Source organism: Schistocerca americana, chromosome 6 (assembly GCF_021461395.2).
Source record: "Schistocerca americana isolate TAMUIC-IGC-003095 chromosome 6, iqSchAmer2.1, whole genome shotgun sequence".
Lineage (NCBI taxonomy): Eukaryota > Metazoa > Arthropoda > Insecta > Orthoptera > Acrididae > Schistocerca > Schistocerca americana.
This window is the reverse complement of record NC_060124.1, coordinates 20,485,442-20,498,191: the sequence shown is the minus strand read 5'-3', so window position 1 is coordinate 20,498,191 and position 12,750 is coordinate 20,485,442. Positions and strand designations below refer to the sequence as shown.

Below are 12,750 nucleotides of genomic sequence, written 5' to 3'. Positions count from 1 at the left end.
ATGATTCTGAAGTAAAACTGAAGCTACCTACCATGTTAATTTCAGCTGTGGCACACAGAAAAGAAGATTTATGACAGCAGCACAGTTTGTGGAGTTCCTCAATAAGACTCAGAGAGATCCGAGACTGAATGAAATACTCTACCCTTATGCAAACACATCTAGAGCTAAGGATCTTATTCAGCAGTATGAGCCCAATAAGTACAATGCCCAACGTGGTATGTTATTCATTTCATTTCATTTATTGTCATCCTTTTCATCATTTACATGATATAGGAATTGTCATAATACTGTCCAGAATATGCACAGCAGAATATTACAAATTTCTATCACACACACAAAATTAACATTATGTTGAAAAGTAAAACATTGAATTAAAACACATAAAATTAACATTATATAATATGTTGAAAAATAAAACATTGAATTAATGTGTTGTTCTTTTACATACTCCTTTAACATGTACCGTATGTGATGGATTTATATATATTTAGTACATTTTGGAAAACACATATTACACATAATTTTAGAGTTAAAAAGAGTATAAATGAGACATAGAGCTGACAATGAGAACATGATATTAACAATACAACTATCAGTTAGTTATTTAAGGATTCAAAATATTCCTCTATGCTATAAAAACATTTATTTATCATAAACTTTTTTAATTCTGACTTAAATTTTCCTTCATCTTCTGTTCCCCTGATGCAGAGTGGCAGAGCATTATAAAGCTTTATTCCATAGTGGCTCACATGTTTTTGAGTTTTTGTTTTTCTTGTTCCTTCTACATGCAGATTCTTACAGATACGTGTGTTGTAGTCATGAAGATCTGAATTTACACGTAAACTACTCAAGTGTGTTCTTGTATGCAGTATGCTTTTTAATATGTACAAAGATAGTACTGTAAGTATGTTTAGCTGCATGAACAAGGGCTTACAGTGTGTTTGTGGGGAGCTGTGTGCAACAATTCTAATGGCCCTTTTCTGTAATTTAAAAACCTCTCTCAAGTGACATTTAGTTGCACCCCAGAATGTTATTCCATAGGATATAATAGAATGGAAATAAGCCATATACACTAATTTTGTACATTCTGCACTGCAAACTCCAGGAATTACTCTCAGTGCAAAACATGCTGAGTTGAGTTTCTTGGATATGTATGTGACATGGTCTTTCCAGCTCAAGTGCTGATCAATGTACATGCCCAAAAATTTTGTAGACCAGACTTTCTCTATTTCATGGGCACTCAGTGATAAACGGTGATCATCCTTCTCATTTACTTTACCATACTCTATGTAATCTGTTTCATTTAAATTGAGTGTTAACTTATTTGCGTAAAACCACTGTTGCACACTCTTCAGGATCTTTTCAGCTGTTGTGAAAAAGGATTTGCTGTCATCACTTATAATTATGCTTGTATCATCTGCAAATAACATAATTTTTGATGATCTGTTGTGCCTTTCAATGTAATTTATATAGATTAGGAATAATAGGGGGCCAAGAACACTACCCCGAGAGACGCCTATTGCCACTTTCTTAGCATCAGAAACCCACTTTATTTTCTGCTTATTCTGAGATGAGGTGAGTTCCACAACCTGAGTTCTATCTTGGAGATAGGATTCAAACCATTTCCTCCCAATTTCTCTGATGCCTATTGCCTCCAGTTTGTCAAGGAGAATTTGATTATGTACTACTGTATCAAAGGCCTTGGAAAGATCTAGGATGATTCCTACCACACATTTGTTTTTGTCTAAATTTCTAATCATTTCTTCTGTATAGGCCTGTATAGCTGTTTCTGTGCTGTAACCTGTACGAAAACCGTGTTGATTACAATTTTGAAGATTGAAGGTGTCAAGGTAGCTTATGAGTCTAATTTTCATCAGTTTTTCAAAAATTTTTGATAAAGATGGAAGGAGGGATATAGGTCTATAGTTTTCTATCCCCATTTTTTAATAATGGTTTAACCTTAGAAATTTTCAGCCTTTGGGGCAACACACCTTCACTGAATGATAAATTGGCAATATGTTCCAGTGGTTCCAAGATCTGTGTGGAGACTTTTTTTATTATTGTCACTGGCACTTCGTCCAGTCCTGCAGTCATTTTGGGTTTCATACTGTTAATTACTTCCAGTATTTCATATTTATTAGTGGAACTTATTATCATGCTATTGACTACTTTTGGAGCTGTTGTTTTCTCTCCATTGGTAAAGCTCTTGCTTAATTTATTAGGTACACTTAGGAAGTAATTGTTAATGTAATTGGGCAAGACTTCCTTCTTTATTTCAATGTTACCACTAGATTTAAGTACAATATCCTGGTCTGTAGAGCTTTTTCCTATTTCTCTTTTAACAATTTCCCATGCGGTCCTTGATTTATTGTCTGACTTCCTTATTAGTCTATTGTTACTTAATATTTTTGCTAGATTAATCACCCTTCTATATACCTTTTTGTAGTTACTAACATGTTTTTTGAAATTAGAGTCAGTATTGGTTTTCATTTCAGAGTTTAGTCTTTTCATAGTCTTGGAAGAGCTTTTAATGCCAGACGTGATCCAAGAATTTGTGTGTCTATGGCTAGAAGAGTTGATTTTAACTAATCTTTTTGGAAAGCACATTTCAAAATTTGTCATGAAAAGATAGGACAAAACATTGTATGCAGCATCTGTATCAGTTTGTGACAATGCTTCTGCCCAAGATTGGTTAGTCAGTGTGATACCAAATTGGTTGCAGTTTTCGGGAGAAAAAAATTCTCTTATACATATGATGTACTGTTTTTGCATGTATTGGAACTGTGAGCACTTTAATAATAAGTGCGTTATGATCAGATATTCCTAGATCAATATTCAAAACTTCTGTATCTGGGATTTCTGTATTTGAAAATATATTATCTATAAGACTTTCTGAAATGTTTGTTACACTTGTAGGACTGTTTATATTAGAATATAGGTTGAAACTGTGTAGAATATTGAGGAATTTAATTTTAAATGGACTATCTACCAACATATTGACATTTAAGTTCCCACATACAATCATTGATGACTTCTCATCATGTATTATGCTCAGTAGTTCTTCAATCTTATTTTAAAAAATTTCTGCGTCTCCACACGGTGATCTGACATGACTGTTATTTTCCTATTTTTTACATTCATTTGCACTGCTGTTGCCTCAAAATGTTTTTCTATTCTCAGGAGTTCAGCTTCAGGCCTGTTTTTCACTTTAATATCTGATTTCACATAAATGTAGACACCCCCATTCTTGGCTTCCTTCCTAGAAAAGTGGCTAACCAAGGTATATGGGGAAATATTAATGTTTTCTAATTCATAATTTTTGCACCAATACTCTTGAATACAAATACAATCAACACAATATTCACTGGCCTCAATCTCGAGATCTAGAATTTTATTTTTGAGACACTGTATATTAAGGCTAAGTAATTTTAAGCTGTTGCAACTCGGTTGAGAGGAACTCTCACTTGTAAATTCTGGTGTCAACGGTTTCTTCGTGTTGGGGCTGGGTGCCAAAAATCCTTTAGGGACATTGGTTCCCTGCATCTTGTCTTTCTTTCTTCTGGATGTGCTGCAACCTTTGAAGCTGGAATTCCCGTTGTATCTGATGACTCGCTGGCCGTAAGCACATTTCTTGCTAATGATGCCGCTGTATAGTCTGTAGCTGCTTCTGATACTGTTGGAGCTGTTGAGGAGGCTTCATTTGCTTCAGATACTTTTGTGGAGAGTGAAGATTCTGGATCTGTTGCTGGTGAATCAGCTTCATTTTTATGTTGGAGAATTTCAATTGCTGTGATGGGTGGTGGTAGTTGTACGGTAGGGCAATTCTTGTCTTCAACTGCTAACACTGCATTAAGTATTTCTCAACTAATGAATGCTTTTCCAAGTTTATTTCTGTGTAGCCCATGCCTGGTAAAGTGACTTCTTTCTGAAGATGGTACATTCACATATGTGGCATTCGGGAAGCTTCGGCATATTTTTTCAAATTCTCTATTAGTAATAGCGATTTCTTTGTTGATACAAGATTTTTCCATCAGATCATATCTTTGTGGTATACTTGCAAAATAGAAGTTCACATTTGTAATTTTCTGTAGTGTGCTTCTTAGCGCTCTTGTGGCGAGTTTACCCTCATTCCTATAAACGCCATTAGCATCCCCGATTATCAAACAATTTCTTCCAGGCTCCAAAAAAGTTCACAGTTTTTTTAGAATTTCATTCATAGGAGTGCCTGGTTTTGTTATTCCACTAACCTTAAATATAGTTTGCATGTTACACATGATACCAACTAAGCCCTTTCCATGACTGTCGGAGAGCATTCAAATATCTTCTTTGTTCTTCTTACTTGAGGTTGGCATATTCTCATGACATGTATGTTCCCTGCTAATTATAGTACCGGTATTTCCTTGCTTGTTATTACGAGACTTCATTCTTGACTGGTTTTTGATCTCTGCATTTAGTGAAAGTACTTCGTTTCTTTCACTATTTTCACATCTTTTAGGCTCATCGCAGTCAGTGCACTTCATGTCATCTTGTTTTTTTCTCCCTGTTATTATATGTGTTCTCTATTATGAGTTCAGAGAACCATTGTTGTTCAATGTATTAGTTTAATGAATAGTGGCAGGAAAATGTGCTGTGCATAACAAAAATAATTGGCAGTGATGCAGAGAAACATACGATCAGATGAAGCCATATTATATGTCATTTTGGTTCCACAAATAATTAACAAGAGGCCCCTTTTCCTTTATTAAAGATGCTGTGCTTTTTATGACTTTTCTTGAAAATTGTGATTATACACTAATCCACACATGGACTGTCCCTAATGGGTAACTGTCAGCTCACCAACGCAAATGACACTTTTTTTTCAACTTTAGTGACAATTTGTATGTGTGAAAACTGTGTTGAAATCCATGTTAAACTAATAATTTTATGTAGCTCAATGGCCTTGTGGAAGTCTTTTCAACTAATGCCACTTTGGCAACTTGTGTGTCTCCAATTGTCCTAGGTATACAACCAAGAAAAGGAGACCCACATTTTAAAGTGGAATTCGAACCCTGCGTCATTCCTGGAGTCTCCTCACATCATTGATAGGTGAAGGCTAGATTAAAAATGGATTGGAAACTTGCATGTTCAGGTGCGGATTTGATCATATGACCTTTTGGTTTCTAGATGCACAATTTTCTAGTGGAAGGGATGACAGCTGTGAGAATGAAGGTACTTTTGATGGTTGTTTGGTGTAGTGTGGATGAAGCTATCAGAGAGGAGGTCAGCATCTAGGAACATGGCACACTGGGTTGAGGAGAATCAGGTGAAGTGGAAGGTGTTGTGGTTGTGAAAGAATGAGGGTAGAGTATCTTGGCTCCAATACCAGATCATGAAGATATCATTAATGAATCTGAACCAGACCAGAGGTTTGGGGTTTTGGGTTGCTAGGAAAGTTACCTTTAGATGGCTCATAAACAATTTGGCATAGGAAAGTGCCATGTGGGTGCACATGGCTGTGCCACAAATTTATTTGTATACTTTTCCTTCAAAGGAGAAGGAGTTACGTGTTAGGATAAAGTTAGTTTGGCATATGAGGAATGAGGTAGTGGGACTGGAGTCCGAAGGGCGTTGGGATAGGTAGTATTCAATTGCAGCAATACCATTGGTAACGAGCAGTGTGTATATGCCCAAGATACCAGGGAATCTGGAAGAACCTGAGAATTTTTTCATCCACAAGAAATTCAGTAAAAACCTAGGGATGTTTTAGGATTCCAGGAACTTTAAATTTTTTAGCAATCAGGAGTGGGGCTGTGAATGGGGATGGATAGCAGGATATGGGTGGGAGAGAGACAAGAGAGCTGTTAGGTGGGGCACCCTGTGACACACTACAACCCACCTACTACATGCTCCCCAAAATTCGCAAACCCAACAATCCTGGATGCCCCAGTGTAGCTGGTTATTATGCCCCAACTGAAAGGATTTTGGCCTTCATTGACCAACACATCCAACCAATTGCCCATAATCTAGCCTCCCACATCAAACATACAAATCACTTCCTTTACCGACTTTCCAACTCTTTACCTCCTGGTTCCCTACTGTTCACTATTTACACCACATCCCTATACACCAAATTCCCTCACTCAGGGTGTATATGTGGACGAGGGAAGAAGAAGAAGAAGAAGATTTCCTGGTTAAAAATATGCTTTTTCTTGGGCGAAAATACACTTTTTGCCTTGTGAAAATACGCTATACCCCTGTTGAAAGTACATTTTTCTGTGTTAAGTGACAATATCCTTTCCCTCAGAGCTGTATAACTTATAAATCCTTTGAATGATAGAGATTTTATACACCGGAATAGAGCTTCCCAGCTCTTTAGTAAACGAAATCCAGCAAAAAATAATGCATGCTGCAAACATCTTCGATGCGTGGCAACATTTTCATGACACATTCTCAAATTATAAGAGTATAAACACGAAGTCCACCAAGTACAGCACTGAAATTGAGATTGTGATGTGCTTTTGAAAGCCAATCGTAGCTCATGTCGTGATCTTGCCAGCCAATACCAGCAGACAGAGCATAGCACATGTGAGGTAGTCAGCCAATAACAATATCACACAAATAGGTAAAGTTAATGGTTTAAACTAATATGCAAAAAGTATAGCTACAAGAAAAGCTAAGCTTTCCCACATATTACGGGCTGTCAATCCCCTCTTACCCTGAGCGGGTGTGGTTAGGCAGGACCCTAAGAGCACAGGTTAAATTGCAGCAGCTGAGTATTTCTGACAAGCACGATTATAAATTTCACTGCTGTTCATCAAAAATTTCATGAGCCATCTGGCTGAATACAACCATGTTCTGTCCAGCACTTTGACTTTCCTACAGAAAAGTCAGTCATGTGTCAAATTGCTCAGGAACTTACTTTCCACTTTGTTTTGGAGGATAATTATACTCCTTGCCACTTTTATTGCTTAATTTGTAATCTATGAAAGAACAAAAAGAAATATGAAAAACTAATCTTTAAACTTCGCCTCTTTTTGCATGTGTCAGCAAAATTTTAGATAATGGCATGAATTGGCTGGTCTTCTGGGCCTGAAATTATTCAAAATGGGAAGTCCTCAGTGTTAAGTTTTGAATGAGAGTCTAACATTTCATGATTTAAGAAATGCATCACATATTTTCACACATAACATAATTCATTTCGCACACAAGAAAATTTACTTTGAAAGTGTTGTGTCTAGACAAGACAGCCTAGACACAATGAGAGGAAGCCGAAAGGCACGCGCTAAGCTAAAAGGATGGCGTGAGGTCTGAAACAGGATACGTAATGAATGCTATAAAGAAAAGTACGTAGCTTCTGGAATACTTAACTTTAATCCATCCTTTTGGTACATCTGGAGATTGTGGCGATACAAGTGAGACTCTTTAGATGCATGCAATGTTACTAATGGCGCCTTGCTAGGTCGTAGCCATTGACTTAGCTGAAGGCTATTCTAACTATTGGCTCGGCTAATGAGCAATGCTTCGTCCATGTAGTCGCTAGCAACGTCGTCCATACAACTGGGGCGAGTCTATCCCGTATCTCAAGACCTGCCTTGTGGTGGCGCTCGGTCTGCGATCACACAGTGGCAACACGCGGGTCCGACATGTACTAATGGACCGCGGCCGATTTAAAACTACCACCTAGCAAGTGTGGTGTGTGGCGGTGACACCACAGAAAGTAACGCTTATCAAACCACCATTCGCACTATTTTCCTGCAACCTGTTCAAAATGTAAACAGCTGTGACATCATGCTCATTTCAACAAGGCCCACAAGAATGATGCATCAAAAGCATTTTGTTGTTACAAAGTATTGCGTAGTCTTTGACACATTTTGATGTTGGCAGATGCTTGGGTATTCAATGGGTTTACTTGTTGTAAATGGTGGATTTTCTTTGCAACTAAACTTGCCATCCAGTTGGAGCTGCAAGTGGCTGAGGTCATTTGTGCATGAAGTGCACTTGCTTGTGTATTTCCTTTGCTGAAGAAGGATCTGACCAAAAGATGTAATGTGTAACTGTGTTGTTTCGTTGTGCCTTTCCGCAACTCAATGAGTCATCTCTACACTGAGTAGCAATCTATCCTTTGCTAATAATGTTGATATTCCAACCTGGCATTTCCGAAAGATCTTTTCAGCATCATTTGAAAATGCTGATCATCTCTGTGGAATGGCTATTTCGGGTGTATAACTCACCATTTGTGAAGGAACAGTCATGTCTAGGTTGATGATGTGTCTGTTTCAAAAATGATGCTTAGCTTGTATTTATAGAAACTGTTCTGAATGGAATTGAATATCACTTGATGGAAAGTAAGCTGTCTTTTATATAATTTCCTAGAAGGTGGGTGAACTATTCAAACCACCAAAGGCACTAGTAAAGCAGAGACCAATGTATTTTTGCTGGAAGGATTACATACATGACCAATAAGGAATTAATAACATTTACTTTTTTTTTCTTTGAAGATGTTTTAAATTTGCAACATCTGGAAAGAATGACCTGAATGAATCTCAGAGGATATACTAGATGTAAATGATTAAGATTGCAGAGAAACAATGTACACGCTGACCCAGGCACTTTTAAGTCAGTGCAAGGATTAATAAAGTGGCAAACTCTTTTAATGAAGAGCTACCAAATGAAGTGAAAATATGAAAGTGGATGCCAATACCTCACTAACATCAAAGAGGACAATATAAGCATGTGAGTCTCTGTGAATGGGACTTAATGATCTCTCTCTCAGGAATGTGTTTGTCATTCCTTGGTGTATTGGCTTGTAGATGACATGCTATTATAACAGTGATATCTGTGTGTGTATGTGTGTGTGTGTGTGTGTGGCACGCGCGCGCGTGCACACAGTCTGTACGGCACTGTACTGAGGAAGTGATCTAGTCCTAGGTATTGCCTCTCCTTGTGCAACTATGCTTTTTTCAGGCAGGACAGTACCTGAAAATGTGAATCAGTTAATTATGGGTGCACCTGTTTCCTTGAAATGAACATTTGTGTGACAATTGTTACTTATGAAATATGTCTGGGATGGGGTTAGTTAGTTGCTTCTTCATGACTATGCTACAGTAAGCATTGTTGATGCTTTGTGGATTCACATGCAAATAGCTTGAAGAGAGATATCCCACAAACATTTGCTGGCTGGTGTGATTCCATGCTACAACATTTAAAGACTGTAATGCTGCACAAGGGTTAAATGGTAGTGGACATACATCTGCATTGGGAATGAAAAATATTATGTTAATAGATTTAATTATTATACAAAATCAAATAGAGGTAATGCGGGAGTAGATTTAATAATGAATAGGAAAACAGGAATGCGGGTAAGCTACTACAAACAGCATAGTGAACACATTATTGTGGCCAAGATAGATACGAAGCCCACGCCTACCACAGTGGTACAAGTTTATATGCCAACTAGCTCTGCAGATGACGAAGAGATTGATGAAATGTATGATGAGATAAAAGAAATTATTCAGATAGTGAAGGGGGACGAAAATTTAATAGTCATAGGCGACTGGAAAAGGGAGAGAAGGAAATGTAGTAGGTGAATATGGATTGGGGGGAAGAAACGAAAGAGGAAGCCGCCTGGTAGAATTTTACACAGAGCATAACTTAATCATAGCTAACACTTGGTTCAAGAATCATAAAAGAAGGTTGTATACATGGAAGAAGCCTGGAGATACTGGAAGGTGTCAGACAGATAATATAATGGTAAGACAGATATTTAGGAACTAGGTTTTAAATTGTAAGACATTTCCAGGGGCAGATGTGGACTCTGACCACAATCTATTGGTTATGAACTGTAGATTAAAACTGAAGAAACTGCAAAAAAGTGGGAAATTGAGGAGATGGGACCTGGATAAACTGAAAGAACCAGAGGTTGTAGAGAGCTTCAGGGAGAGCATTAGGGAACGATTGACGAGAATGGAGGAAATAAATACAGTAGAAGAAGAATGGGTAGCTTTGAGAGATGAAATAGTGAAGGTAGCAGAGGATCAAATAGGTAAAAAGACGAGGGCTAGTAGAAATCATTGGATAACAGAAGAGATATTGAATTTAATTGATAAAAGGAGAAAATATAAAAATGCAGTAAATGAAGCAGACAAAAAGGAATACAAATGTCTCAAAAGTTAGATCGACAGGAAGACCAAAATGGCCAAGCAGGGATGGCTAGAGGACAAATGTAAGGATGTAGAGGCACATATCACTAGGGGTAAGATAGATATTGCCTACAGGAAAATTAAAGAGACCTTTTGAGAAAAGAGAACCACTTGCATGAATATCAAGAGCTCAGATGGATACCCAATTATAAGCAAAGAGGGGAAAGCAGGAAGGTGGAAGTAGTACATAGAGGGTCTATACAAGGGCGATGTTCTTGAGGACAATATTATAGAAATGGAAGAGAGTGTAGAGGAAGATGAAATGGGAGATATGATACTACGTCAAGAGTTTGACAGGGCACTGAAAGACCTAAGTCGAAACAAGGCTTCGGGAGTAGACAACATTCCGTTAGAACTACTGACAGCCTTGGGAGAGCCAGGCGTAACAAAACTCTACCATCTGGTGAGCAAGATGTATGAGACAGGCGAAATACCGTCAGACTTCAAGAAGAATATAATAATTCCAATCCCAAAGAAAACAGGTGTTGACAGATGTGAAAATTATCGAACTATCAGTTTAATAAGCCACTGCTGTAAAATACTAACATGAATTCTTTACAGACAAATGGAAAAACTGGTTGAAGCCGACCTCGGGGAAAATCAATTTGGATTCTGTAGAAATGTTGGAACGTGTGAGGCGATACTGACCCTACGACTTATCTTAGAAAACAAGTTAAGGAAAGGCAAACCTACGTTTCTAGCATTTGTGGGCTTAGAGAAAGCTTTTGACAATGTTGACTGGAATACTCTCTTTCAAATTCTAATGTTGGCAGGGGTAAAATACAAGGAGCGAAAGGCTATTTACAATTTGTACAGAGAGCAGATGGCAGTTATAAGAGTCGAGGGACATGAAAGAGTAGCAGTGGTTGGGAAGGGAGTGAGACAGGGTTGTAGCCTCTCCTTGATGTTATTCAATCTGTATATTGAGCAAGCAGTAAAGGAAATAAAAGAAAACTTTGGAGTAGGAATTAAAATCCATGGAGAGGAAATAAAAACTTTGAGGTTCGCCGGTGACATTCTAATTCTGTCAGAGACAGCAAAGCACTTGGAAGAGCGGCTGAACGGAATGGACAGTGTCTTGAAAGGAGGATATAATATGAACATCAACAAAAGCAAAATGAGAATAATGGAATGTAGTCAAATTAAATTGGGTGATGCTGCAGGAATTAGATTAGGAAATGAGACGCTTAAAGTAGTAAATGAGTTTTGCTATTTGGGGAGCAAAATAACTGATGATGGTCAAAGTAGAGAGTATATAAAATGTAGACTGGCAATGGCAAGGAAAGCATTTCTGTAGAAGAGAAATTTGTTAACATCGAGTATAGATTTAATTGTCAGGATGTCGTTTCTGAAAGTATTTGTGTGGAGTGTAGCCATGTATGGAAGTGAAACTTGGACAATAAATAGTTTAGACAAGAAGAGAATAGATGCTTTCGAAATGTGGTGCTACAGAAGAATGCTGAAGATTAGATGGGTAGATCACATAACTAGTGAGGAGGTATTGAATAAAAGTGGAGAGAAGAGAAATTTGTGGCACAACTTGACTAAAAGAAGGGATCGGTTCGTAGGGCATATTCTGAGGCATACAGGGATCACCAATTGGAGTGAACGTGGAGGGTAAAAATCGTAGATGGAGACCAAGAGATGAATACACTAAACAGATTCAGAAGGATGTAGGTTGCAGTAGGTACTGGGAGATGAAGAATCTTGCACTGGATAGAGTAGCATGGAGAGCTGCATCAAACCTGTCTCTGGACTGAAGACCACAACAACAACAACAACAACAACTACAACTACTACTACTTTCCTTGCTGCTGGTGAAAGAAGTGTAGATATAGATTTGGATTGATTGCCAATGCTGCTTAAGAATTCATTGTATCTGTAAAAACAAGTCATGGCCGTGGCATAACTAAGAACGAATTCTGAAAAATTTTGATGCTGATTTCTTTGTAGTGACCCCTTTAGTTTTCCTGCTATCATGATATTATCTTAATTTCCTTCATCATAATTGATGTTTTTAAAAATCCTGCAACTGTGTCATCTATACTTTAAAAAAATTGCACCTGCTATATTTTTTTTCATCCATAACCTGATGTGTTTTGAATAATTGTTCTGATTGTCAAGTGCAAATATTTACATTGGTAAATTATGTGATATTTACATTTCTGTTGTTCTGCCTCTCTCATCCTGCAGTTTGTCTTCTTGTGGTTTTTTGGTACTGTGCCCCCTCCATCCTGTGGAAACCCACACATTTACAATCACAAATGTAACTGGTGCAATTTTTTTTGTTTAAATCATTTTACTTACCTATGTTCAGTAACACTTAATTTCATTACCTGTAAATGTAAAATTTTTTTAAGGTTCCTTCTTGTTAACAGGGCAGCTGAGTTTTGATGGATTTTTGCAATATCTAATGAGTGAGGACAACCCGATTATATCAGCTTCAAAACTAGACTTGTCAGATGATATGGACCAACCACTTCCACATTATTTTATCAACTCATCTCACAATACATACCTGACAGGTGAGTTAAGTGGCAATTAAAATGTAGTTAGTTTGCTGTTGAACTCA

At 37.5% G+C, this 12,750-nt stretch overlaps 1 protein-coding gene across 1 annotated transcript in view; it reads left to right on the top strand.

Annotated features, from left to right (window-relative positions):
- LOC124619922 (1-phosphatidylinositol 4,5-bisphosphate phosphodiesterase classes I and II) overlaps positions 1-12,750 on the top strand; it is a 403,835-nt gene that overhangs the window by 149,197 nt on the left and 241,888 nt on the right. Inside the window, exons 7-8 of the mRNA XM_047146565.1 lie at positions 46-215; positions 12,557-12,703. Coding sequence (XP_047002521.1) covers positions 46-215; positions 12,557-12,703 — 317 coding nt within the window. The remainder of the gene's footprint in view (positions 1-45; positions 216-12,556; positions 12,704-12,750) is intronic.